General features: G+C 42.9%; 1 protein-coding gene across 6 annotated transcripts in view; it reads left to right on the top strand.

Moving 5' to 3' along the window:
* Nucleotides 1-25,960, top strand: part of slc36a4 (solute carrier family 36 member 4) — a 243,042-nt gene that overhangs the window by 105,876 nt on the left and 111,206 nt on the right. For 5 of the 6 annotated variants that reach the window (XR_011961540.1, XM_072577808.1, XM_072577807.1 and 2 more), the window contains exon 8: nt 14,638-14,736. The exons of the other annotated variant lie outside the window; for it this stretch is intronic. Coding sequence is in view for 4 of the 5 variants with exons in the window: in XM_072577808.1 (XP_072433909.1) it covers nt 14,638-14,736 (99 nt within the window). In the remaining variant the exon portion in view is untranslated. The remainder of the gene's footprint in view (nt 1-14,637; nt 14,737-25,960) is intronic. 6 annotated transcript variants of the gene reach the window in all.

The following is a 25,960-nucleotide window of genomic DNA, read 5'->3' as shown; positions in this document are numbered from 1 at the left end:
GATTGAAGCTTAAAGAAGTGCTGCCTGACTTATCCTGTAATTATGGTTACATCCTGTCCTTCTAATTCTAGAGTCTGTCAAAGCATGCAAACATTGTTTCAAATCCATCATGGGTACAAACTGTAAAATCACAATCTGTTGTTTGATGTAAATACTAGGATTTTCATTTTAATTTATTTTGACCATCCACTATAACTGTGACAAAAATAATCTTTCTCTTTCCCTTTCCCAGTCCATCTGCAGCCTTTGGCATAATTGATCACATTATTCTCTAGTACCTCTTCATTATCATTCTGCTGGGTCAGATTGTTTCCAGAGGTTATCTCTTTGATGCTCGAGAATCACTTGCAATGGCTTCTCTTCTTGCTGCTGGACTGGTGCCCAAGATCTATCCTTGGTCTTCAGTTGCCGATCAATTTGCTGCCCCTCAGTGTTGTCTGAAAGCACACTGTTAATTTTCTTTCATATGTTGACAATACCCAACTCTAAAAAAACACTCAACTTTATGTCAGCATCGCTTCACTTCTCTTAACTCCTTCATGTTTACTAAGTTAATAGACAACTAGTATTGGGTATAGAGAAGCTTCCTTTTAAATATTGATAATACTGAAACCATTTTTTGCGGACCTTGCTCCAAACTGCATTCTCTAACTGTTCCTTTCCTTGGCAGCAGCTTTAAGACTAAACCAGTGTATTTGTAACCTTGCTATTATGTTTCATTCTGTGATTAGCTTCTGGCCTCAAACAGTGCCATCAATAAGGCTTTTGTTACCACTTCCATAACATTTCTTGACTTTGCCACTGTCTCAGTGCAAGTCAGTGCATTTGCTATTGAAATCCTAATTTATTATCTCTAGACCCAACGATTCCATGTATGTGTGGCTTGTCTCTCACGTTCTGCCTCCATAAATTTGTGGTCATCCAAAGCTTGCTTCCCATGCCTTAACTCACAGCAAGTTTTATTCTCCTTTGATCCTGTGTTCGTTGACTCCTGGTCAAGCAATGTCTTCATTTTAAAGTTCTCATTGTTTTTGAATCCATTGTTTCGGAGCTTTCTCCGTAATACCCTCCATTCTAATGCTCCTGTGAAACACTTCAGGCTATTTCGTTGAAGGCTCTTTGATAAGTGTAAGTTGTCTCCCAGTGAAATTTCCAATTATGAACAGTTATTTCATTGATATTGCTGTAGGAGGTGGTTTATTCCTGGTTAGGATTTCTTTGGCTTAATGATAGCTGGATCTTGAAATTTCATCACACAAGAAACCAGTTTTCCTTCAGATTGTTGAGTTTCTGATATCTTGATCCTTGTGCTTGAGATTTATCTAACTAATCAGAAACATTAGGTGCAAGCCCTAGTGCACTATGTGTCTACTGTGGCCACTAATGGAGGCAATGCATGTTGAAATGCAAGTAATTACTGGACAGTAGGATCTTTCTGTCTTTTGGTTGTCAGTTATATAGCTCATGGTTTTGACTCCTGTTCTTTGTTCGAAAGCTTTGTTAACTGACACAACCATGAGGTCTCTTTATTTGCTTCTGTATGTTAGTGTTAAGGCAAGACGATCAGGTTTGATGCCTCTTTGCTATTCATGGATCCCTGTTAAAAATAGAAATGTGTGAATGTTAGGTGAGGTTAACTGAATCTGATGTCACCCTGTTTTGTATGATGTAATGCTTATTGATAGTACTCATGAGCAGATTTGATCGTAATATATTAAGGGCATTAGTCAGTTTGAAAAATCAGCAGAAAATTAGAATTTCCTGCCCACCTTGTTCTCACTGTGTCTTCATCTCAAAAGAAAACTTTTTTTAAAAACAGCAATGTATAATATTTTCAACTCTTCTCTTGAATGTAGATTTGGAGAAAATGCACATATTGTGTGCAGCCTGTATGAAATTCGGCAATATCTCACAAATTTTCCTTTCCCGTTTCTGAATAATAATCCAAGATGAAGGATGGGAAAAATTTCTGGCTGTAAGAGCTGCTCCTTTTTTTTTGAGGTATTTTAGGTGTTGGAGGTGATTTCCTTGAATTCCAGGAGCAGCAATTACTGTTTTATATGCTGTTGCATTGTTTTGGAACTTTGGAAAAAAAAATGTCAAAACAACAGCAGTTTTAAAGGGAGAAGGGCAGACAAAGGAAGCACATGGTGAGGACAGTGCAGGGGAGAGAGAGAGAGAGAGAGAGAGAGAGAGAAAGAAAGAAAGAAAGAACCTGCACAGTTACCGCCTTTGCTGTTTGAATTTGTGTATCGCTGGACATTGGAGTGCATCTGGGAAAATTAACAAACATTGAAATTCACAATTAATCTTGGAGGAACTGTTGGGTGAAGTTCACAGCACAGAATCAGGTAAGTTAATTGTTGTTTTAAGTCTGTCCAAGAGAAAGGCTGCAGTAGTGAGTATAGTGGATTCTTTCTTGATTATATGTTTTTGGAGATAAGTCTCTTGATTAAACTTAAAATATAAGCCATAGCTATTAATTTAACTTGGGGCAGTGTTTGTAGAGGAATAAGACGGTGTTATTTTCTGGGTTTGTAGATTGTGAAGGAGCAAAAATGGCCTTTGCAGTGATATGTATTTCTTGTCAGATGTGGGAGTTTAAAGAGAGTTTAAGGGTTACTGCGGATTATATCTGCCATAAATGCTGTTGGATGCAAATCTTATCAGATCGAGTGGATCGGTTGGAGACACAGATAAAAGCGATGAGGAATTTGCAACAGCAACTGTATGTGATGGATGGCAGTTATAGGAAGGGGAGATAGTCTCAGATACAGTCACATAGATGGAAGGGTAAGAGAGATCGGCACCTAAGGCAGGAGTCTTTTGTGGATATACCCATTTCAAACAGGTATGCTGTTTTGAAAAATGTAGGGGGTGATGCTCAGGGGAACGTAGCATGAACAGCCAAATTTCTGGTATTGAGACTGGCTCTAATGCAACAAGGGTACATTGGCTTCCGAGAGATCACTTGTGTTAGGGGATTCTGTAGTCAGAGGTGCAGACAGACATTTCTGTGGCCAGCAGAGAGAAAGCAGAATGGTGTGTTGTTTCCCTGGTGCCAGGATCAAGGATGTCTCAGAGAGGGTGCAGAATGTTCTCACGGGGGAGAGGGGCCAGCAGGAGGTCATTGTCCACAGTGGAACCAATGGCATTGGAAGGGAAAAGGTTGAGATTCTGAAGGGAGATTACAGAGAGTTACGCAGAAATTTAAAAAGGAGGTCCTCAAGGGTAGTAATATCTGGATTACTCCCAGTGCTACAAGCTAGTGAGGGCAGGAATAGGAGGATAGAGCAGATGAATGCATGGCTGAGGAGAAGGATTCACATTTTTGGATCATTGGAATCTCTTTTGGGGTAGAAGTGATCTGTACAAGAAGGACGGATTGCACCTAAATTGGAAGGGGACTAATGAACTGGCAGGGAAATTTGCGAGAACTGCTTGGGAGGATTTAAACAAGTAAGGTGAAGGGGGTGGGACCCAGGGAGATAGTGAGGAAAGAGATCGACCTGAGACTGGTACAGCTGAGAACAGAAGTGAGTCAAACAGTCAGGGCAGGCAGGGACAAGGTAGGACTAATAAATTAAACTGCATTTATTTCAATGCAAGGGGCCTAACAGGGAAGGCAGATGAACTCATGGCATGGTTAGGAACATGGGACTGGGATATCATAGCAATTACAGAAACATGGCTCAGGGATGGGCAGGACTGGCAGCTTAATGTTCCAGGCTACAAATGCTACAGCAAGGATAGAAAGGGAGGCAAGAGAGGAGGGGGAGTGGCATTTTTTGATAAGGGATAGCATTACAGCTGTGCTGAGGGAGGATGTTCCCGGAAATAGATCCAGGGAAGTTATTTGGGCGGAACTGAGAAATAAGAAAGGGATGATCACCTTATTGGGATTGTAGACCCTCCAATAGTCAGAGGGAAATTGAGAAACAAACTTGTAAGGAGGTCTCAGCTATCTGTAAGAATAATAGTGTAGTTATGGTAGCGGATTTTAATTTTCCAAACATCGACTGGGACTGCCAGGGTGTTAAAGGTTTAAATGGAGGGGAATTCCTTAAGTGTGTACAAGACAATTTTCTGATTCAGTATGTGGATGTACCTACTAGAGAAGGTGCAAAACTTGACCTACTCTTGGGAAATAAGGTGAGGCAGGTGACTGAGATGTCAATAGGGAGCACTTTGGGGGCAGTGACCATAATTCAATTAGTTTTAAAATAGTGATGGAAAAGGATAGACCAGATCTAAAAGTTGAAGTTCTAAATTGGAGGAAGGCCAATTTTGACGGTATTAGGCAAGAACTTTCGAAAGCTGATTGGAGGCAGATGTTCGCAGGTAAAAGGATGGCTGGAAAATGGGAAGCCTTCAGAAATAAGATAACAAGAATCCAGAGGAAGTGTATTCCTGTCTGGGTGAAAGGGAAGGCTGGTAGGTATAGGGAATGCTGGATGACTAAAGAAATAGAGGGTTTGGTTAAGACAAAGAAGGAAGCATATGTCAGGTATAGACAGGATAGATCGAGTGAATCCTTAGAGTATAAAGAAAGTAGGAGTATACTTAAGATGGAAATCAGGAGGGCAAAACGGGGACATGACATAGTTTTGGCAAATAGAATTAAGGAGAATCCAAAGGAGTTTTACAAATATATTAAGGACAAAAGGGTAACTAGGGAGAGAATAGGGCCCCTCAAAGATCAGCAAGGCCGCCTTTGTGTGGAGCCACAGAAAATGAGGGAGATACTAAGTGAATATTTTGCATCAGTATTTACTGTGGAGAAGGGTATGGAAGATATAGACTGTAGGGAAATAGATGGTGACATCTTGCAAAATGTCCAGATTACAGAGGAGGAAGTGCTGGCTGTCTTGAAACGGTTAAAAGTGGATAAATCCCCAGGACTTGATCAGGTGTACCCGAGAACTCTGGGAAGCTAGAGAAGTGATTGCTGGGCCTCTTGCTGAGATATTTGCATCATCAATAGTCACAGGTGAGATGCTGGAAGACTGGAGGTTGGCAAACGTGGTGCCACTGTTTAAGAAGGGTGGTAAAGACAAAGGCAGGCAACTATAGACCAGTGAGCCTGACCTCAGTGGTGGGCAAGTTGTTGGAGGGAATCCTGAGGCACAGGATGTACATGTATTTGGAAAGGCAAGGACTGATTCGGGACAGTTAACATGGCTTTGTGCATGGGAAATCATGTCTCACAAACTTGATTGAGTTTTTTGAAGAAGTAACAAAGAAGATTAATGAGGGCAGAGCAGTAGATGTGAAAAAAGAGTTCAGAAAAGATTTACAAGGATGTTGCCAGGGTTGGAGAATCTGAGCTACAGGGAGAGGCTGAACAGGCTGGGGCTGTTTTCCCTGGAACGTCAGAGGCTGAGGGGTGACCTTATCGGGGTTTACAAAATTGAGGGACATTGATAGGATAAATAGACAAAGTCTTTTTCCTGGGGTCGGGGAGTCCAAAACTATAGGGCATAGGTTTAGGGTGAGAGGGGAAAGATTTTAAAGAGACCTAAGGGGCAACGTTTTCACGCAGAGGAACGTGTATGGAATGAGCTGCCAGAGGAAGTGGTGGAGGCTAATACAATTGCAACATTTAAGAGGCATTTGGATGGGTATATGAATAGGAAGGGTTTGGAAGGATATGGACTGGGTGCTGGCAGGGAGGACTAGATTGGGTTGAGATATCTGGTCGGCATGGATGGGTTGGACCGAAGGGTCTGTTTCCATGCTGTACATCTCTATGACTCTAATTGAACTTGCATTTTCTTTTAAACTTTAATTCTCTTTTAATCCCTAGTTCTGTCCTATTTATAACATGTTATAATGTAACCAATGCTGTACTCGTTGAATTACTGAAAGCTTTTGAATCATGGAATCCCTACAGTGTGGAAACAGGCCATTAGGCCCAACAAGTCCACACTGACCTACCGAAGAGTAACCCACCCAGATCCATTTTCCTAACCTATTAATTTACGTTTACTCCAGACTAATACACCTAACCTACACATCCCTGAACATTACAAGCAATTTAGCATGGCCAATTCAGGTAACCTGCACAACTTTGGATTGTGGGCAGAAACCGGAGCACCCAAAAGAAGCCCAGTCAGACACTGAGAGAAAGTGCAAACTCCACACACAGTCGCACAGACAGTGAAGTGGGTGGTGAGGCACAGGTCCACTAGCTTCATGATGTTTTCATTGGTAACGTGATTGATGGTGGTTGGTGTGTGTGTATGTGTGATGGTCTCTTGTAAAAGTGTGGTAAGTGTTTCCTTTGCCAGTTTGATGTTGATGGAGGTGAACAGTGCTATAGATAATAGATAATAGACAATAGGTGCAGGAGTAGGCCATTCTGCCCTTCGAGCCTGCACCTCCATTCAATATGATCATGGCTGATCATCCTTAATCAGTATCCTGTACCTGCCTTATCTCCATAACCCTTGATTCCACTATCCTTGAGAGCTCTATCCAACTCTTTCTTAAATGAATCCAGAGACTGGGCCTCCACTACCCTCTGGGGCAGAGCATTCCACACAGCCCACTCTCTGGGTGAAGAAGTTTCTCCTCTTCTCTGTCCTAAATGGTCTACCCCATATTTTTAAGCTGTGTCCTCTGGTTCGGCACTCACCCATCAGTGGAAACATGTTTCCTGCCACCAGAGTGTCCAATCCTTGAATAATCTTATGTCTCAATCAGATCCCCTCTCAGTCTTCTAAACTGAAGGGTATACAAGCCCAGTCGCTCCAGTCTTTCAGTGTAAGGTAATCCTGCCATTCCAGGAATTGACCTCGTGAACCTCCGCTGCACTCCCTCAATAGCCAGAATGTCTTTCTTCAAATTTGGAGACCAGAACTGCACACAGTACTCCAGGTGTCGTCTCACCAGGGCCCTGTACAGCTGCGGAAGAACCTCTTTGCTTCTATACTCAATCCCTCTTGTTATGAAAGTCAGCATGCTCTTAGCCTTCTTCACTACCTGCTGAACCTGCATGCTTACCTTCACTGACTGGTGTACAAGAATACCCAGATCTCTCTGTACTGCCCCTTTTTTAAATTGATTCCATTTAGGTAGTAATCTGATTTCCTGTTCTTGCCACCAAAGTGGATAGCCATACATTTATCCACATTAAATTGCATCTGCCATGCATCTGACCATTCACCTAACTTGTCCAGGTCACCCCGTAATCTCCTAACATCCTCCTCACGTTGCACCCTGCCACCCAACTTAGTATCATCAGCAAATTTGCTAATGTTATTGCTAATACCATCTCCTATATCATTAACATATACTGTAAAAAGCTGCGGTCCCAGTACCGATCCCTGCGGTACCCCACTGGTCACTGCCTGCCATTCCGAAATGGAGCCGTTTATCACTACCCTTTGTTTCCTATCAGCCAACCAACTTTCAATCCAAGTTAGTACTTTGCCCCCAATACCATGCGCCCTAATTTTGCTCACTAACCTCCTATGTGGGACTTTATCAAAAGCTTTCTGGAAGTCCAGGTACACTACATCTGTTGGATCTCCCTCGTCCATCTTCAGAGTTACATCCTCAAAAAATTCCAGAAGATTAGTCAAGCATGATTTCCCCTTCATAAATCCATGCTGCCTCTGACCTATCCTGTTATTACTATCCAGATGTGTCGTAATTTCATCCTTTATAATAGACTCCAGCATCTTTCCCACCACTGAGGTCAGACTAACTGGTCTATAATTTCCTGCTTTCTCTCTCCCACCTTTCTTAAAAAGTGGTACAACATTAGCCACCCTCCAATCCACAGGAACCGATCCCGAATCTATCGAACTCTGGAAAATAATCACCAACGCATCCACGATTTGTCAAGCCAACTCCTTCAGTACCCAGGGATAGACCATCAGGCCCCAGGGACTTATCAACCTTCAGACCCAACAGTCTCTCCAACACCAATTCCTGGCAAATATAAATTCCCTTCAGTTCAGGTCCTTCAGTCATTGTTACCTCAGGGAGATTGCTTGTGTCTTCCCCAGTGAACACAGATCTGAAGTACCAATTCAATTCTTCTGCCGTTTCTTTGTTCCCCGTAATATATTCCCCTCTTTCTGTCTTCAAGGGCCCAATTTTAGTCTTAACCATTTTTTTGCCTTTCACATACCTAAAAAAACTTTTACTATCCTCCTTTATATTATTGGCCAGTTTACCTTTGTACCTCATTTTTTCTTTGCGTATTTCCTTCTTAGTAATCCTCTGTTGTTCTTTAAAAGCTTCCCAGTCCTCCGTTTTCCCACTTATCTTTGCTATGTTATACTTTTTCTCTTTTAACTTTATATGTTTCCTAACTTCCCTTGTCAGCCACGGCCACCCATGCCTCCTCTTAGGATCTTTCTTCCTTTTTGGAATGAACTGATCCTGCACAGAAATATCCGCCATTGTTCCTCCACTATCATCCCTGCTAAGGTATTGCACCATTTAACTTTGCCAGCTCCATAATTCCCTTTATTCAACAGAAATATTGTCACTTCCGATTGTACCCTCTCCCTCTCCCTCTCCCTCTCAAATTGCAGATTGAAGCTTATTGTATTATGGTCACTACTTCCCAATGGCTCCTTCACTTCGAGGTCCCTGACCAATTCTGGTTCGTTGCACAATACCAGATCCAGAATTGCCTTCTCCCTGGTCGGCTCCAGCACCAGCTGTTCTAACAATCCATCTCTGAGGCACTCCACAAAGTCTCTTTTTTGAGGTCCAATACTATCCTGATTCTCCCAGTCTACCTGCATGTTGAAATCCCCCATAACAACTGTAGTAACATCTTTGCGACAGGCCAATTTCAGCTCCTTATTCAACTTCCATCCGACATCCAGACTACTGTTTGGGGACTTGTAGATAACTCCCAAGAGGGTCTTTTTACCCTTAGTATTTCTCAGCTCTATCCACACTGACTCTACATCCTCTGATTCTTGGTCCCCCTGTGCAAGGGACTGAATATCATCCCTTACCAACATTGCCACCCCACCCCCTCTGCCCGTCAGTCTGTCCTTACGATAGCACGTGTAGTCTTGAATATTCATTTCCCAGGCCCTGTCCACTTGAAGCCACGTCTCAGTTATCCCCACAATATCGTATCTGCCAATTTCCAAAAGAGCCTCAAGCTCACCCATCTTATTTCTAATGCTTTGTGCATTCATGTATAGTATTTTTAATTTGTTACTGCCCTCACCCTTCCCATCAACTCCTATTTCACTCAACCTGACAGCATGATTCCTTTCTGAGTTTTCTGCCTCATTGATACAGTTGTCTTTCTTGACTTCCCTTGTTCTAACTTTCCCTTCAATTTCCTTCTTAAACATCCAGTTTGTCCTCTTCCCCCCTCCGCTACTTAGTTTAAACGTAGCTATGTTGTAGTAGCAAACTTGCCTGCCAGAATGCTGGTCCCTAACCTATTAAGGTGCAAACCGTCTCTCTAGTAGAATTTATGCTTACCACAAAACATACCCCAGTGATCCAAGAATTTAAATCCTTGCTTCCTGCACCAGTTCCCCAACCACATGTTCAGGTCCATTATCTCCCTGTTTCTGGCCTCACCAGCCCGAGGAACTGGAAGCAAACCGGAGATAACCACCCTGGACGTCCTGCTTTTCAGCCTTCTTCCTCGTTCTCCGAAGTCCTGCTGTAGTATGTTCCTCCTCTTCTTCGCGACATCATTTGTGCCGACACGTACCGCCACCTCTGGCTCTTCACCTTCGTCCTTGAGGATTTCCTGCACTCTGTCATGATGTTTTTAACCCAGGTACCAGGAAGGCAACACACCATCCTTAAGTCCCGTCTGCTGCCACAAAAACCCCGGTCAGTTCCTCTCACTATGGAGTCCCCTATTACCACGGCTCTGCGGGATGTCCGACTCTTCCGCTGTGCCTCTGCGCCAACTTTTGATTGACAGACCTTGCCGCCTCGCAGACTGGCAGTGTCATCTGTCTCTACTGTTTCCAAAAGATTCAACTTGTTCCTGACAGGTACTTCCCCCGTCGTCTCTTGCACCTGTCTCCTCTCTGCCTTCCTCATCGTCTGCTCTCTTCTGCTCTTCTGGTACGATTGGTGTAATAACCTCACTGAAGGTCTTGTCCAGAAAGATCTCGTTCTCTCAGATGAGCCTAAGGTCCTCGAGTTCTTTCATCAGTGCTGCAATATGCTCTGTCAGTAGCTGAACGTGCACACACTTTCCACACTTATACGAGCCAGACACACCAGAGTCCTCCCACATCAAGCACGTAGCACACTGAACCAGCTTGGCAGTCATGTCTTCACCCTCTTCAACTGTGGCATAATCACTTCACTCAAACTCCTTGTCAAAGACTCCTGAGCTAAAGCCTCATTCTTCAATCCACAGGAACGTCCTTGGACCCTCTTTTTGTGGTCCGTCAAATGAGATCATTGCTTCGTCTTCCTCAATTTTGGTGTTTTTGATGATTTTTAGGAATTCCTGGGTGGAGTGGATGGAGTGCTGTGACTCTTTTACTAGGTAAAACACCGATTAAAAACACCCCAAGCCAGAAGTTTAACAGAACAAAACGGCCCGTAGAATGCTCCAAGAACTAATCAATGACGCCCACCACAGACTCCGAAAATACAACTGGGAAATTGTGCGCCAAAAACTGTTATTCAAACAAGCAACAAATCAAGAATGGACAGACGCGGTAGAACGAGCCATAAACACCAAACAACGACAAACACAGATAAAGAAAAATCGGGACCTGAAGAAAAAACTTGACAAACTCACAAAAAAAGACAAAATCGATAACACATGGGCATGGATAAAGAACTTATCAGACTGGACCCTATCAGACACAGAAAAAGCGGTACTAGTAAAGGGATTAAATTTCAATTACCGAGACGCTGACAAGAAGGATTTCCTAGCGGCATTAGAAACCACATTGAAGGACAACAATTTCACGGAAGAAACAGAACAAACGATCAGACAGACAGTTGCATTTACTCTGAGCTGAAAGAGGGAAGGAAATAAACTGAACATACAAGAAAAGAAAGCCCTAGAAAACCTCAAAAAAGACAAAAAACATTGTTATATTACCTGCAGACAAGGGTGGGCTCACGGTTATCCTGAACAGAAGGGACTTCATAGAGAAAACCAATGCACTACTCAGACACCAACACCTACTAACAGGTGGCACTAGACCCGACCCCACAACTAGGAAACAGAATTACATATCTCCTAAGAAAATTACACAATTCCAGACAATTAAACAAGACGGAATTCCAGAAAATGAAACCCAACGGGACCAACACCCCACTATTCTATGGACTACCAAAAATCCATAAACCAGGAGCCCCCCTCAGACCTATAGTCTCACTACCCGGAACACCAACTTATAGACTGGCCAAAGAACTACACGCAAGACTGAAATACCTAGCAGAAGAGTCACAGCACTCCATCCACTCCACCCAGGAATTCCTGAAAATCATCAAAAACACCAAAATAGAGGAAGACAAAGCAATGATCTCATTCGACGTTCACCTCCACCAACTGGATTCATTTAAGAAAGAGTTGGATAGAGCTCTCAAGGATAGTGGAATCAAGGGTTATGGAGATAAGGCAGGTACAGGATACTGATTAAGGATGATCAGCCATGATCATATTGAATGGAGGTGCAGGCTCGAAGGGCAGAATGGCCTACTCCTGCACCTATTGTCTATTATCTATTATCTATAGCACTGTTCACCTCCATCAACATCAAACTGGCGAAGGAAACACTTACCACACTTTTACAAGAGACCATCACACACACACACCAACCACCATCAATCACGTTACCAATGAAAACATCATGAAGCTAGTGGACCTGTGCCTCACCACCCACTTCAGTTTCAACAACATAGTCTACAAACAAACCAACGGCACACCCATGGGATCTCTGCTATCAGGATTCATAGCAGAAGCAGTAATGCAAGGGCTAGAACAAACAGCCCTACCAACCATTAAACCAAAAATCTGGGTCCACTACGTAGATGACACCCTTGTCGTCACAAAACGAATTCCTAGAGGAAGAAACCAACAACAAACTCTCATTCCTGGACGTCACAGGACAACGGAGAACTACAAACCTGCGTATACAGAAAACCAACAAACACTGACCAAATACTTAACTACACCAGCAACCATCCCAACACACAAACAAAGCTGTATCAGAACACTATTCCAACGAGGCACCACACACTGCAGCACAGGCTCAACTTCGGAAAACAGAGGAGAACTCAAAAAATACAGTGCGCAGATTTCTCAAGAACAAGCCACGACAAGCAGACCAAAAACAGCCAGAAACCCTAACCACCTTACCATACATCAAAGAAAGTTTCAGAAATGACAGCCAGGCTACTAAGACCCCTCTGAATCCTAGTAGCACACAAACCCACCGACACACTCAAACAAAAACTAACAAACTTAAAAGACCCAGTACAACCCATTGACAAAACCAACGTCGTCTACAAAATTCCATGCAAGGACTGCCACAAACACTACGTAGGACAAACAGGAAGAAAGTTAGCCACCAGGATACATGAACACCAACTAGCCGCAAAAAGACACGGCCCTCTCTCCCTCGTAACCCTACACACGGATGAAAAAAACCCACCATTTCGACTGGGATAACACATCTATCCTGGGACAGGCTAAGCAAAGACATGCCAGAGAATTCCTAGAGGCCTGGCACTCCAACCACAACGCCATAAACAAACACATAGATCTAGATGCCATCTATCAACCCCTCAAAAAACTGACAGGAGACGACATCACCATAAACCCCAGGAACCCTATCCAGGAGAAAGATATAAATAGAAAGGAGGAGACAACAGCTTCACTTCACTTGGAGGTCACCACTGATGATGTTACCTAGCCAGGTAATGAAACGTCTGGATATCAAACCTACAGCTCAGCGAGCAAACCTACACTCTAAATTTTGAAATGTAAATAGCTCTGCCTCTTACACATTTTGCAAGCATTTTGATTTGCCCTGTTCATGATTACTAATCTGCTCTGATGCAGTATTTTCTCAATCATGATTCAGTTTGTAATGTTCTTGTCTTTAAATCACTGGATTGGAAATTCAAGTCACAATCCAGAAGCTTGAGCACACAGATTAAGGATGTCAGTCAACTGGAGGATTGAGGCTGTTTTGCACTGAAACAGCACCTCTGGCAGTGTACAACCATCTATCGATTGTGAGAAAATATACTGAGATGCAGTGTGTTTTCTAAGATAGCTGTAACAGTTTCCAGAACATGCTTCTAAAAAACATAGTGGTCTTGGAGTCTTGATCAACATTTATCTGCCAATCAACAGGACAAAAACAAATCTAGTCATTATCACATTGCTTTTGTGTGCTAATTGATTGTTGCATTTCCAGAAACATGGCAATGTCTGAACATAGTTAATTGGCTGTATAGTACAATGAGAGATCCTGAGGTAGTGAAAATTGCTATACAAATCTAAATCACCTTTTGATTCTTTTATCCTGTGCCAGTCCTGATATGACAAATGATACATTAGCATGACCCAAAGTAAGTACACATCTTCCTATACATTGTCTACTTTCTTGACTTGAGAGTAATACAGCTCCTCCACACCTCCAGCCCCACCATCAGTTATTCCATGCTGGTACTTGGGGTGATAAAGCTTAATACAAATATTTCTTGCAGAATATATGCATTAACCATTGAATGAACCATGCTTCCTAAACTTGCAGGCAGTGTATTTTATGTTTCCGCTGTTTTAAAAAAAAATTAATTGGTGAATACAACAATGTAATGATTATCAAAAACAGTGCAAAAGGGAGAGGGAGGTAGATCTTATTTAACAGTTTTGTGTTATAATTAGGGTGAAGATGGAATCTGAAAGTTGGAATAAAACTGGCTTGGCGAATCTGTTGCCCAGTTTTCTTTTCCATTTGTGATGCCAGGGTAGTTAGTTTCACATCTCTGTGTGTGTTTTGAACTCGAATTTATTTTTCTTAGTTAATGCTGCAGTTTATCCAGATAATGAGGCTTTTTGTGCTTTGTGTTGCCTAATATATTCAATGAATGTGTATCTTAAATATTTTCTATGTTTTGACCTGAAGCCAAATCTATTTTGATAAAGCTAATTGTTTTCTCTTGCTGCTAAGTTCCTTGTCATTTTGGGATTTAAAACTTTCCATACAATGTTCAGTTAGCCTTTGTTTGTAATGACTCCTATTCTTTTTCCCTTCAAGCAACAGGGTTTAAATCCAAGTTTGCAGTCATTTATTAACTTTCTAGACAACCCTTTTCAGCTTTGCCTATGTCCTGAACCATGGGTCTCAACTTTTTACTTATAGCTAAATTTTAAAAAAATGCATAGATGGCAAATTTTATGCATTTGGATGAAAAATATCAGTGTTTAAAAAAAAACAACTCAATAAGAGTTTAAATATGTTTACCTTATGCATTGTTCACAGATTATTGGTATGAAATTGTGAACAGTACACACGAATAAACTTTAGGTATTTAAATACTTTCACTATATTTTGGATGCAAAATGTTTATTTATGCTCATGCTAGTATAAATTTCGGGCATAGATTGTCAGATTGAGGACTGAAATCTATAGTCTTTTGTCTTTTAATTAGGACATGCCTCATCTAGGGAAGCTTCCTTTGGTTGCCAGTTGGAAAAAGTATCCGCTTTTCTTTGGCTCTGCAATATTTGCTTTCGAAGGAATTGGGTTGGTAGGTGGAAATTTCTTTGTTACTATGATCTTTGTCCAAGTGTAGGTAGCAAAATAGTTTGTTGTTATTAGTTTAAACTTGGAATCATATTTCTTTTAACCATTGCTGCAAACCTATTGATACTTTGATGTATCGCAGCCCAGGAAGGTAATTTGCAGTTAATTGCTAAATCTAAAAGTTGTCAGAAATAATTAAGATTTGAAAACATATTTTAACCAATTTTCACTGAAGAGAATAACTGCCATATGGTCTAACGAGAAGAGAACAGGAAGTACAGAACAAGAACCGGAGAATTTGGCAATAATGTTTCCAAATTGTTCATAGTTATTATGTTACAATAGGCAGTCTTGCTGTTTACATAATTCATGTGAATGCAATAGCATAAACACATTGGCTGGCATTTTATCAACACTTGGATAACAGGTTGGAAGTTTAAAATGCAGTTAAAGTGATAGAGAAGGTGCTGGGAGACTTCTTTTGTCCTCTTCCTTCTACCATTGGCATTTTACTTCTGTTGGAAAAAAAGAGGCTAACTGAATCATTTCATTGGCCATTTAATACTTTTTTCCCCCGTACCCACTGGCTTGGCTGGGTCATGCCACTGCTTGGGGAGAATATCCCATGAGACATGTTCATGACTGCCTGTAAAGGAGCAAGGTGGCGCCAGGGGGATGGTGGGTCGAGGGAGTGGTTTTATGGGGTGGAATGCATGTAGGGTTGTAGGCAGGGCTGGCGATGTGTGAATAGAACACGTAGAGATGATGTCAAGAAGAAAGAAGGGGAGAATTCACCAAAAGGATTTCTGATAATAAACTGAGAGGGAGATAAATGCTGAGTTAGTGCTAATGCGAAGTGTGGATAGGTGAAATGGGTTGTCTGTACTGGGAGCAACCCACACAGAACAGGATGTGAGTGCGGGCAATGAACATGGAGGAGGGTGTTCATGCTCTGATAATCAATTTTGAGTTTTGAAAGCTGTAAAGTAGCTAGATAGAAGATGAGGTGTTGTTCCTTTAGCTTGCGTTAAACTTTATTAGAGCACTGCAGTAGGCCTAAACCAGAAATGTTGGCATGGGAACACAGTGGTGTACTAAAGTAGCAGGCAACTGAAAACTCAAGATCACTGTCACAGGTAGAGTGTAGGCATTCTTCAAAGTAGTCACTCAGCCTGCGTTTCATCTTCCCACTGTAGGGGAGACCACATTGTGAACAGTGAACATACTAGCCTGGGTTGAGGTCTTGAGGTAGAGGAACAGTGGCATCTGAGGAGCAGGAGAATAGACATTTCGGACATAATCCCTTCATCATGATTGAGGCTTGTGGGCCTAGGAGGCTGAGAGTTAAGTGGGAGGGGGTTGTGGCTGGGGTGAAGGCAGCTGGGAATGTGATAGGTAGACAAAGTTGGAGGTGAAAGTGATAGGTCAGAGAGGAGGGTGGAGCATATGATGGGAAGGAGGATGGACAGGTAGGACCGTTCAAGAACGTGATGCCAACTTGGAAAGTTGGGACTGGGATAAGGTGGGGGAAGGGGAAATGAGGAAACTGGTGAAATCCACATTGATCCCATATGGTTGGAGGGTCCCAAGGCGGAAGATGAGGCATTCTTCCTCCAGGTGTCGGGTGGTTAGGGTTTGGCGATGGAAGAGGCCCAGGACCTGCATGTCCTGGCAGAGTGGGAGGGGGAAGTTGAATTGTTGAGCCATGGGGTGGTGGAGTTGGTTCATGTGGGCGTCTCAGAGATGTTCTCTGACATCTTATCCCAGTCCCAACCTTCCCACTTGAATGGTTCTACCTGTCCATCTTCCTTTCTACCTATGTGCTCCACCCTCCCCTCCGACCTATCAATTTTCACTCCCACCTTCATCTACCTATCACATTCCCAGCTACCTTTCCCTGAGTCCCACCCTCTTCCCTTTATCTCTCAGCCCCCATGGCCCACAAGCCTCATTCCTGATGAAGGGCTTATGCCCAAAATGTCAATTCTCCTGCTTCTCAGATGCTGCCTGACCAGCTATGCTTTTCCAGCACCACACTGTTCGACTCTGATCTCTAGCATCTGCAGTCCTCACTTTCTCCTGGAGGAAGAGTGGACAAGGGTGTCCTGGAGGGATTGGTCCATGCAGAATGGTAGTTGAAATGGTAGCCTCTGATCCTTAGGATGCGGAGCTGGTGGGGTGGAAGATGAAGACGGGCAGACCCTATTGTTGTGGCGGGCAAGAGAATGTGGACATCCTGGGCATCCTCAACTTGACTCCAGACCTCATGCCATTGGATCAAAAATGGCACAGAAATCTCCTGGTGATTACAATGTACTGTCCTCCTGCAGTTGATGAATTGATATTCCTCCGTTTTGAACAATGATTGGAGGAACCACTGAGGATGGCAAACACATTATTATTGGATGGGGAATTTCACCACAGAGTGGTTCAGCAGCAGCACTACTGATTGAGTTGATTCGTCTCACGAATCTGCCTGTCATAGATTCAACTGTCCATGACATTATCAATAAGAGTGACTACCTACAATGTCTTTGTGAAGGCGTGAGGTGCAGAGGGCCATCATGGCCTGACATATTCTATCCAACCAGGGGATCAGCCCTGGCTCAAAGAAGAGTGCAGGAAGGCATACTAGCCGCAGCACCAGGGAACCTTTAAAAACACTTGGTGAATCTACAAAATGATACTACTTGTGTGCCAGACAGCAAATGATAGAAAAAAACTAAGTGACAATTAAACTTGGCTGGAGGAGGCTCCACAAATATCCAATCCTCCATATTGGCAATGCCCATCAAATCAGTGTGAAACATAAAACTGAAGCAAGTTTCAGTCAGAAGTGCCAAGTCCGTCTCCTCCAATGGTTCTCAGCATCCTAGATACCAATCTTCAACCAATTTGATTCACTCCATTCTGACATCTTGAAATGGTTGGAGGCACTGGATACTGCAAAGGTGATAAGACCTGACAACATTCTGGTAATAGTACCAATGACTTGAGCTCTAGACTGTGCCATATCTCGAGCCAAGCTGTTCCAGTGCAATTACAAACTGGCTTGTATCTAGCAATGTAGAAAATTGCCCAGTTAGGCCATGTATACAAAAAGCATGCCAAATCCAACTTAGCCAATTAGTGTCCTATCAATTGACTCTGAATCATAAGTAAAGTAATAGAAGGTGTCTTCACAATTGATATCAAGCAGCAAATAGTCAGTAATAACCTGCTTATTGATGACCAGTTTGGCTTCTGCCAGGACCACTACTCTCTCGATCTCATTATAGCTTTGGTTCAAACAGAGATAAAAGAGCTCAATTGCAGAATTGAAGTGAGGGTGATAGCCCTTGCCATCAAGGATGCATTTGACCAGATATGTCATCAAAGATCCATCGTAAAACTGGCGTCAATGACAATCAAGGGAAAGACTCTCCAATGTTTGGAGTCAAATCTGGCACAGAGGAAGATGCTTGGTTGTTGGAGATCAGTCATGTTAGCTCCAGGACATCTCTGCAGGAGTTCTTTTAGGGGTATTGTTTTAAAATCAGCCTATTTAGAGATGTAATTGCACACCTCTGGGGCAGGTGGGGCTTGAACCTAGGCCTCCTGATTCAGAGGTAGGGACACTAACTCTGCAGCTCAAGACCTCTATACTCCTCTGCTCTTCAGTTGCTTCATCAATAACTTTACCTCATTCGAAAAGTCAGAATTGTTTATTTGTTCAATATCATTTGGGACTACTCAGATACTAAAGCAGTTAGTATCTAAATTGACAAGACCTGGACAGTATCCATACTTGGAATGAAAAGTGCCAAGTAACATTTAGGCTGCACAAATGCCAGGCAATGACTATTTCCCATAAGAGACTATTTCACCATCACCCAAGACATTCTGTGGTATTACCATCACGGGATCCTCCTCAATCAACATCCTTAGAGTAACTATTGACCAGAAACTGAACTGCACTCACCATATATTGGAGCAGAGGAGTATAGAGGTCTTGAGCTGCAGAGTTAGTGTCCCTACCTCTGAATCAGGAGGCGTAGGTTCAAGCCCCACCTGCCCCAGAGGTGTGCAATTACATCTCTAAATAGGCTGATTTTAAATACAATAGCTGCAAGAGCAGCTCAGAGGCTTGAAGTACTACATCAAGTTACTCACCACCTGACTCCTCAAAATCTGTCCACCATCTGGAAGGCTCAATTGAAGATTGTGATGAAATACTTCCCACTTGGCATATGAGTGTAGCCCTAACAACACTCTGGAAACTTGGCTGCTTGCTTGATTGGCACCATATCTATGAATGTCACTCCATCCACCACCTGTGCTTAGAAGCAGCAGTGTGTACTATCTACAATAAATAGAAATTCAGCAAAGCTCCTTAAGCAGCACCTTCCAAACTTACTACCAATTCCATCTGGAAGGACAAGGGCAGCAGATACATGGGCACACGTACGTGACGTCTCTGATCGTGTTTTCCGGGTCCTTAAGGGGGAGGGGGAGCAGCCCGAAGTCATGGTCCACATTGGCACCAATGACATAGGTAGGAGGAGGGCTGAGGATGTTAGGCAGGCTTTCAGGGAGCTAGGTTGGAAGCTCAGAGTTAGAACAAACAGAGTTGTTGTCTCTGGTTTGTCACCTGTGCCACGTGATAGAGAGTCGAGGAATAGGGAGAACAGTTAAATGCGTGGTTACAGGGATGGTGCAGGAGGGAGGGATTCCAGTATCTGGATAACTGGGGTTCTTTCTGCGGAAGGTGGGACCTCTATAAACAGGATGGTCTACACCTGAACCTGAGGGGCACCAGTATCCTTGGGGAGAGGTTTGCTAGTGCTCTTGGTGGGGGGGTTTAAACTAACTCTGCAGGGGCATGGGAACCTAGACTGTAGCTTTAGGCTGCAGGACCTGGAGTGTAGGGAGGTTAGGAAAATGGCATCAATCTCAAAGGAGGGTGCCTGTAAACAGGAAAGTGGCTTGAAGTGTGTATACTTCAATGCAAGAAGTATACGAAATAAGGTAGGTGAACTTGCAGCATGGGTTGGTACCTGGGATTTCGATGTTATGGCTATTACGGAGACATGGGTAGAACAGGGACAGGATTGGCTGTTGCAGGTTCCAGGGTTTAAATGTTTTAGTAGGGTCAGAGGTGGGGGTAGAAGAGGGGGAGGTGTGGCATTGCTTGTCAAAGATAGTATTACAGCAGTGGAAAGGACGATGGATGCAGACTCGCCATCTGAGGTAGTTTGGGCTGAGGTTAGGAATAGGAAAGGTGAGGTCACCCTGTTAGGAGTTTTCTACAGCCCTCCTAATAGTCCTAGAGACGTAGAAGAAAGGATTGCGAAGATGATTCAGGGGAATAGTTAAAATAATAGGGTGGTTGTTATGGGGACTTTAACTTTCCAGATATTGATTGGGAAAGCTACAGCTCGAGTTCGTTAGATGGGTTGGTGTTTGTCCAATGTGTGCAGGAGGATTTCCTGACACAATATGTAGACAGACCAACAAGAGGTGAGGCCATACTGGATTTGGTTCTGGGTAACGAACCAGGCCAGGCGTTAGAATTGGAGGTAGGTGAGCTTTTTGGGGACAGTGACCACAATTCGGTGACTTTTAGTCTAGTGATGGAGAGGGATAAGTGTGAACTGCAGGGCAAGAGTTATAGCTGGGGGCAGGGAAATTATGATGCGGTGAGGCACGACTTAGGATTCGTGGCTTGGAAAAGTAGGCTTCAAGGCAAGGGCGCAATTGATATGTGGAGCTTGTTCAAGGAGCAACTATTGAGTGTCCTCGATAAGTATGTACCTGTCAGGCAGGGAGGAAAGGGTCGTGTGAGGGAGCCGTGGTTTAATAAGGAATTGGAATCCCTTGTTAAATGGAAAAGGGCGGCCTATGTAAAGATGAGGCGTGAAGGTTCAGTTAGGGCGATTGAGAGTTATAAGGTAGCCAGGAAGGATCTGAAGAGAGAGCTAAGAGCAGCAAGGAGGGGACATGAAAAGTCCTTAGTTGGTAGGATTAGGGAAAACCCAAAGGGCTTTCTATAGGTATGTCAGGAATAAAAGAATGACTAGGGTAGGAATAGGTCCAGTCAAGGATAGTAGTGGGAAGTTGCATGTGGAGGCTGAAGAGATTGGGGAGACACTGAATGAATACTTTTCGTCAGTATTCACTCAGGAACAGGACATTGTTGCCGATGTGAATCTGAGTCACAATTAATTAGAATGGACGGCTTTGAGGTATGTAGGGAAGAGGTGTTGGAAATTCTGGCAAGGGTGAAAATAGATAAGGATGTGGAGGCACTGGAACGGGTGCAGAGGAGGTTTACCAGGATGTTGCCTGGTATGGTAGGAAGATCGTATGAGGAAAGGCTGAGGCACTTGGAGCTATTTTCATTGGAGAAAAGAAGGTTTAGGGATGACTTGATAGAGGTGTACAAGATGATTAGGTGTTTAGATAGGGTTGACCATGAGAAATGGCCTGATGGCATTTATCCGAGGATTCTCTGGGAAGCAAGGGAGGAGATTGCAGAGCCATTGGCCTTCGTTTTTATGTCCTCGTTGTCTACAGGAATAGTGCCAGAAGACTGGAGGATAGCAAATGTCGCCAAGAAGGGGAGTAGAGATAACCGTAGTAACTATAGGCTGGTGAGTCTCACTTCTGTTGTGGGCAAAGTCTTAGAGAGAATTGTAAGGGGTAGGATTTATGAACATCTGGATAGGAATAATGTGATCAAGGATAGTCAGCATGATTTTGTGAAGGGCAGGTCGTGCCTCACAAACCTTATTGAATTCTTCAAGAAGGTGACTAAGGAGGTAAAGCGGTAGATGTGGTGTATATGGATTTTAGTAAGGCGTTTGATAAGGTTCCCCATGGTAAGCTACTGCAAAAAATACGGAGGTATGGCATTGAGGGTGAGTTGGAGGTTTGGATTAGGAATTGGCTGGCTGGAAGAAGACAGAGGGTAGTAGTTGATGGTAAAGGTTCATCTTGGAATGCAGTTACTAGCGGTGTTCCGCAAGGATCTGTTTTGGGACTATTGCTGTTTGTCATTTTTATAAATGACCTGGAGGAGGGGCTAGAAGGTTGGGTGAGCAAGTTTGCGGATGATACGAAAGTCGGTGGAGTTGTTGACAGTGAGGAAGGATGTGTCAGGTTACAGCGGGGTATAGATAAGCTGCAGAGCTGGGCAGAAAGGTGGCAAATGGAGTTTAATGTAGGTAAATGTGAGGTGATTCACTTTGGTAAGAGTAACAAAAAGATGGGGTACTGGGCTATTAGTCGGATACTTGGTAGTGTGGATGAGCAGAGGGATCTTGGTGTCCATGTACACAGATCTCTGAAAGTTGCCACCCAGGTAAATAGTGCAGTGAAGAAGGCATATGGCGAACTGGCTTTTATTGGTAGAGGAATTGAGTTCCGGAGTCCTGAGGTCATGTTGCAGTTGTATAAGACTCTGGTGCGGCCTTATCTGGAGTATTGTGTACAGTTTTGGTCGCCATATTATAGGAAGGATGTGGAGGCACTGGAACGGGTGCAGAGGAGGTTTACCAGGATGTTGCCTGGTATGGTAGGAAGATCGTATGAGGAAAGGCTGAGGCACTTGGAGCTATTTTCATTGGAGAAAAGAAGGTTTAGGGATGACTTGATAGAGGTGTACAAGATGATTAGGTGTTTAGATAGGGTTGACCATGAGAACCTTTTTCCACGAATGGAGTCAGCTATTACGAGGGGGCATAGCTTTAAATTAAGGGGTGGTAGATATAGGAAGATGTTAGGGGTAGATTCTTTACTCAGCGAGTCGTGAGTTCATGGAATGCCCTGCCAGTAGCAGTGGTGGACTCTCCCTCTTTATGGGCATTTCAACAGACATTGGATAGGCATATGGAGGATAGTGGGCTTGTGTCGGTTAGGTGGGCTTTGATCGGCGCAACATCGAGGGCCAAAGGGCCTGTACTGCGCTGTATTTTTCTATGTTCTATGTTCTATATACCACCACTTGCAATTTCCCCTCCACAATACTCATATCCAGACTTAGAAAGATATCATCATTCCTTCAGAGTTGCTGGGTCAAAATTATAGATTCCCTCCCTCATGGAATTCTGGGTCTACCTACAGCACATTGACTTGCAGCAGTTCAAGAAGGCTGCTTATCACCACTTCCTTGAGTGCAAATAGGGACAGGCTGTAATTGCTGGTCAGCCAGCAATGCCCACATTCTAAGAGTGAATTAAGAAAAACAAGCAATTTGTTGTTTCTGCAGGCTGTAAATTGCTTAAAGATATTTTCCTTGATTTTAAGGGAATGAAAACTTGAAATCAGAACTTATCAGCTGCAATGGCTGGAGATTTCTCCTGTAGTTTAACTGAGAAGAACTGAGAGGCTCCTTTTATTTTGCTGGTTCAATACACCAAGTACTAGGCCTTCTCTTCTCCCTATTGAGAACTATGTGTTGCAGAGTTGTTCTTTACATTCTGTTTTATAATTTATCACACTCTGATCAAAACTTAAGATTGATTCATCCAAAATTATGCAGAGGGATTTTTTCACAAAATTGAGACTTTGGACAGGAGTAATGATGTCTTGCATCAATTGTGTTGATAGCACCTCAACTTTTGTGAGTAATTTTGGTTCCCCCTCTTTAGGAAGGATACTTGTGTCATTGTGCAGTAAATGACTTGTTTCTAGGATTGCAAAACTGTTCTGTGAAGAAAGTTTGCCCAAAGTGTGCCTATATTCTGTAGAGTTTGGAAGAATGTGAGGTGATCTTATTAAAACCTACAAAATATTGAAAGAGATAGAGAGGATTTATATTACATGATTTTTTTTTCATAGTGATTTTGTGAATCTTTGGAATTCTCTATCTGAGAGGGCTGTGGAAGCTCAGTCATTGAATATGTTTAAATTAAGAATTGAATTTAGAAACTTATGATGTAATTCAATGATGTAAAGGAATATGGGGAAGTAAAAATGTGGGGACAAAGATACTAAAGTGGATGATCAGCTCCAATTTTCTTGAAGGGCAGAGCAGGCTTGAAGGGCTGAATGGCATTCTCCTGTTCCCGTATTCCTAAAGTAAAATCAGTTATGTTGGATTGGCCTGCACCCCACAGTCTTGTGTTTTGCTCAGAAGCTTTCAATCGTATAATTTTCTAGAAGGACCCATTGTATTACTGAATATGCCAAACTCTCTGTTTTTCTGTTTGAAGTGCTGAAGGCAATCATATGGGCCAGTGGATCCTTTTTAGGCTCCTTGTGATCACTTGAAAAGCTGTTTGTGAAATGTATAATGATACAGTTGTGACATGTGACACACTCCTTATACCAAGTTTCTCTCAGTACTGACTTCAGTTTTTGCAATTTCTTATTACAAATTATTTGTTTGTTCTTGCTTCTACTTCATGGTGATAAATGCCTGTTGCTTTATACCAGTTAAACATGGATGACTGCTCTGACAGAATCAAAATGGGTTAATTATCCTTTTCTGCTCTCAGATTAAGCATTATATTTCCCTGGGATAATTTTAATGAATTTCCTTCTCTCTCTAACGAAAATAGCCTCAAGTCCCTCAGCATTTCCTCATAAGACCTTCCAGGCAACATCCTAGTAAATCTCCTCTGAACCCTTTCCAAAGCTTCTACATGACACGAACTATACGCAATGCTCCAAATGTGGCCACACCAGAATTTTGCACAGCTGCAAAACTCAATCCCTCTACCAATAAAAGCCAACACACCATATGCCTTCTTAACAACCCTATCAAGCTGGGTGGCAACTTTCAGGAATTGATGTACCTGGACACAGATACACTGCCAAGAATCTTACCAATAGCTCAGTACTCGGCATTCCCGTTACTCCTTCCAAAGTGAATCACCTCACACTTTTCTGCATTAAACTCCATTTGCCACCTCTCAGCCCAGCTCTGCAGCTTAAATATTTTATTCTGTAACCTACAACATCCTTCGTCACTTTTCACAACTCTTCCGACCTCAATGTCATCTGCAAATTTATTAACTCATCCTTCTATGCCCTCATCTAGGTTATTTATAAAAATGATGAACAACACTGACCCAAAACAGATACTTGCAGTACTCCACTAGTAACGGGGATGAATATTTCCCATCAACCACCAACCTGTCGTCATTCAACCAATTTCTGATCCAAACCGCTAAATCACCCTCAATACTATGCCTCTGTATTTTGTGCAATAGCCTATTGTGGGGAACCTTATCAAACTCCTTACTGAAATCCATATACACCACGTCAACTGCTTTACCCTCATCCACCTGTTTGATCACCATCTCAAAAAACTCAATAAGGCTTGTGAGGCATGACCTACCCTTCACAAAACCGTGTTGACTATCCCTAATCAATTTATTCCTTTCTAGATTAAAAATCCTATCTCTTACAACCCTTTCTAATACTTCACCCACAACCGCAGTAAGGCTCCTAGGTCTGTAATTTCCAAGGTTGTCTCTACTCCCCTTCTTGAACAAGGGAACAATATTTGCTAGTCTTCTGGCAGTGTTCCTGTTGACAAGGACAACATAAAAGATCAAAGCCAAAGGCTCTACAATCTCCTCCCTGGCTTCCCAGAGAATCCTAGGATAAATCCCATCCAGCCCAAGGGACCTTTTATACTTTTCAGAATTGCTAACACCTCCTCCTTATGGTCACCAATCCCATCTAGTCCATTAGTCTTATCTCAGTATTCTCCTCAACCACATTGTCTTTTTGTTGTGTGAATACTGACGAAAAGTATTCATTTAACACTTTTCCTATCTTCTCTGACTCCCTGCGCAACTTTTCACTACTGTCCTTGATTGGCCCTAATCTTACTCTAGTCATTCTTTTATTCTGATATACCTATAGAAATCCTTAGGGTTTCCCTTGACCCTATCCACCAATGACTTCTCCTGGCTCATCTTAGCTCTCTGTTTAGGTCTTTCCTGGCTAACTTGTAACTTTCGAGTGCCTTAACTGAGCCATCACATCTCATCCTAACATAAGCTGCCTTCTTCTTCTTGGCAAGAGATTCAACTTCCTTAGTAAACCACAGCTCTCGTGCTCGACAACTTCCCTGCCTGACCGGTACATACTTATCAAGGACCGTAGTAGCTGGTCCTTGAATAAGCTCCACATTTCAACTTTGCCCATCCCCAGCAGTTTCCTTCCCTATCCTATATAACCTAAATCTTGCCTAATCACATTGTAATTGCCTTTCTCCCCACGATAACTTTTGC

The sequence above is a fragment of the Chiloscyllium punctatum genome, chromosome 9 (assembly GCF_047496795.1).
Source record: "Chiloscyllium punctatum isolate Juve2018m chromosome 9, sChiPun1.3, whole genome shotgun sequence".
Lineage (NCBI taxonomy): Eukaryota > Metazoa > Chordata > Chondrichthyes > Orectolobiformes > Hemiscylliidae > Chiloscyllium > Chiloscyllium punctatum.
Note: the sequence above shows the minus strand (reverse complement) of the source record. Positions and strands in the feature narration are given on the sequence as shown.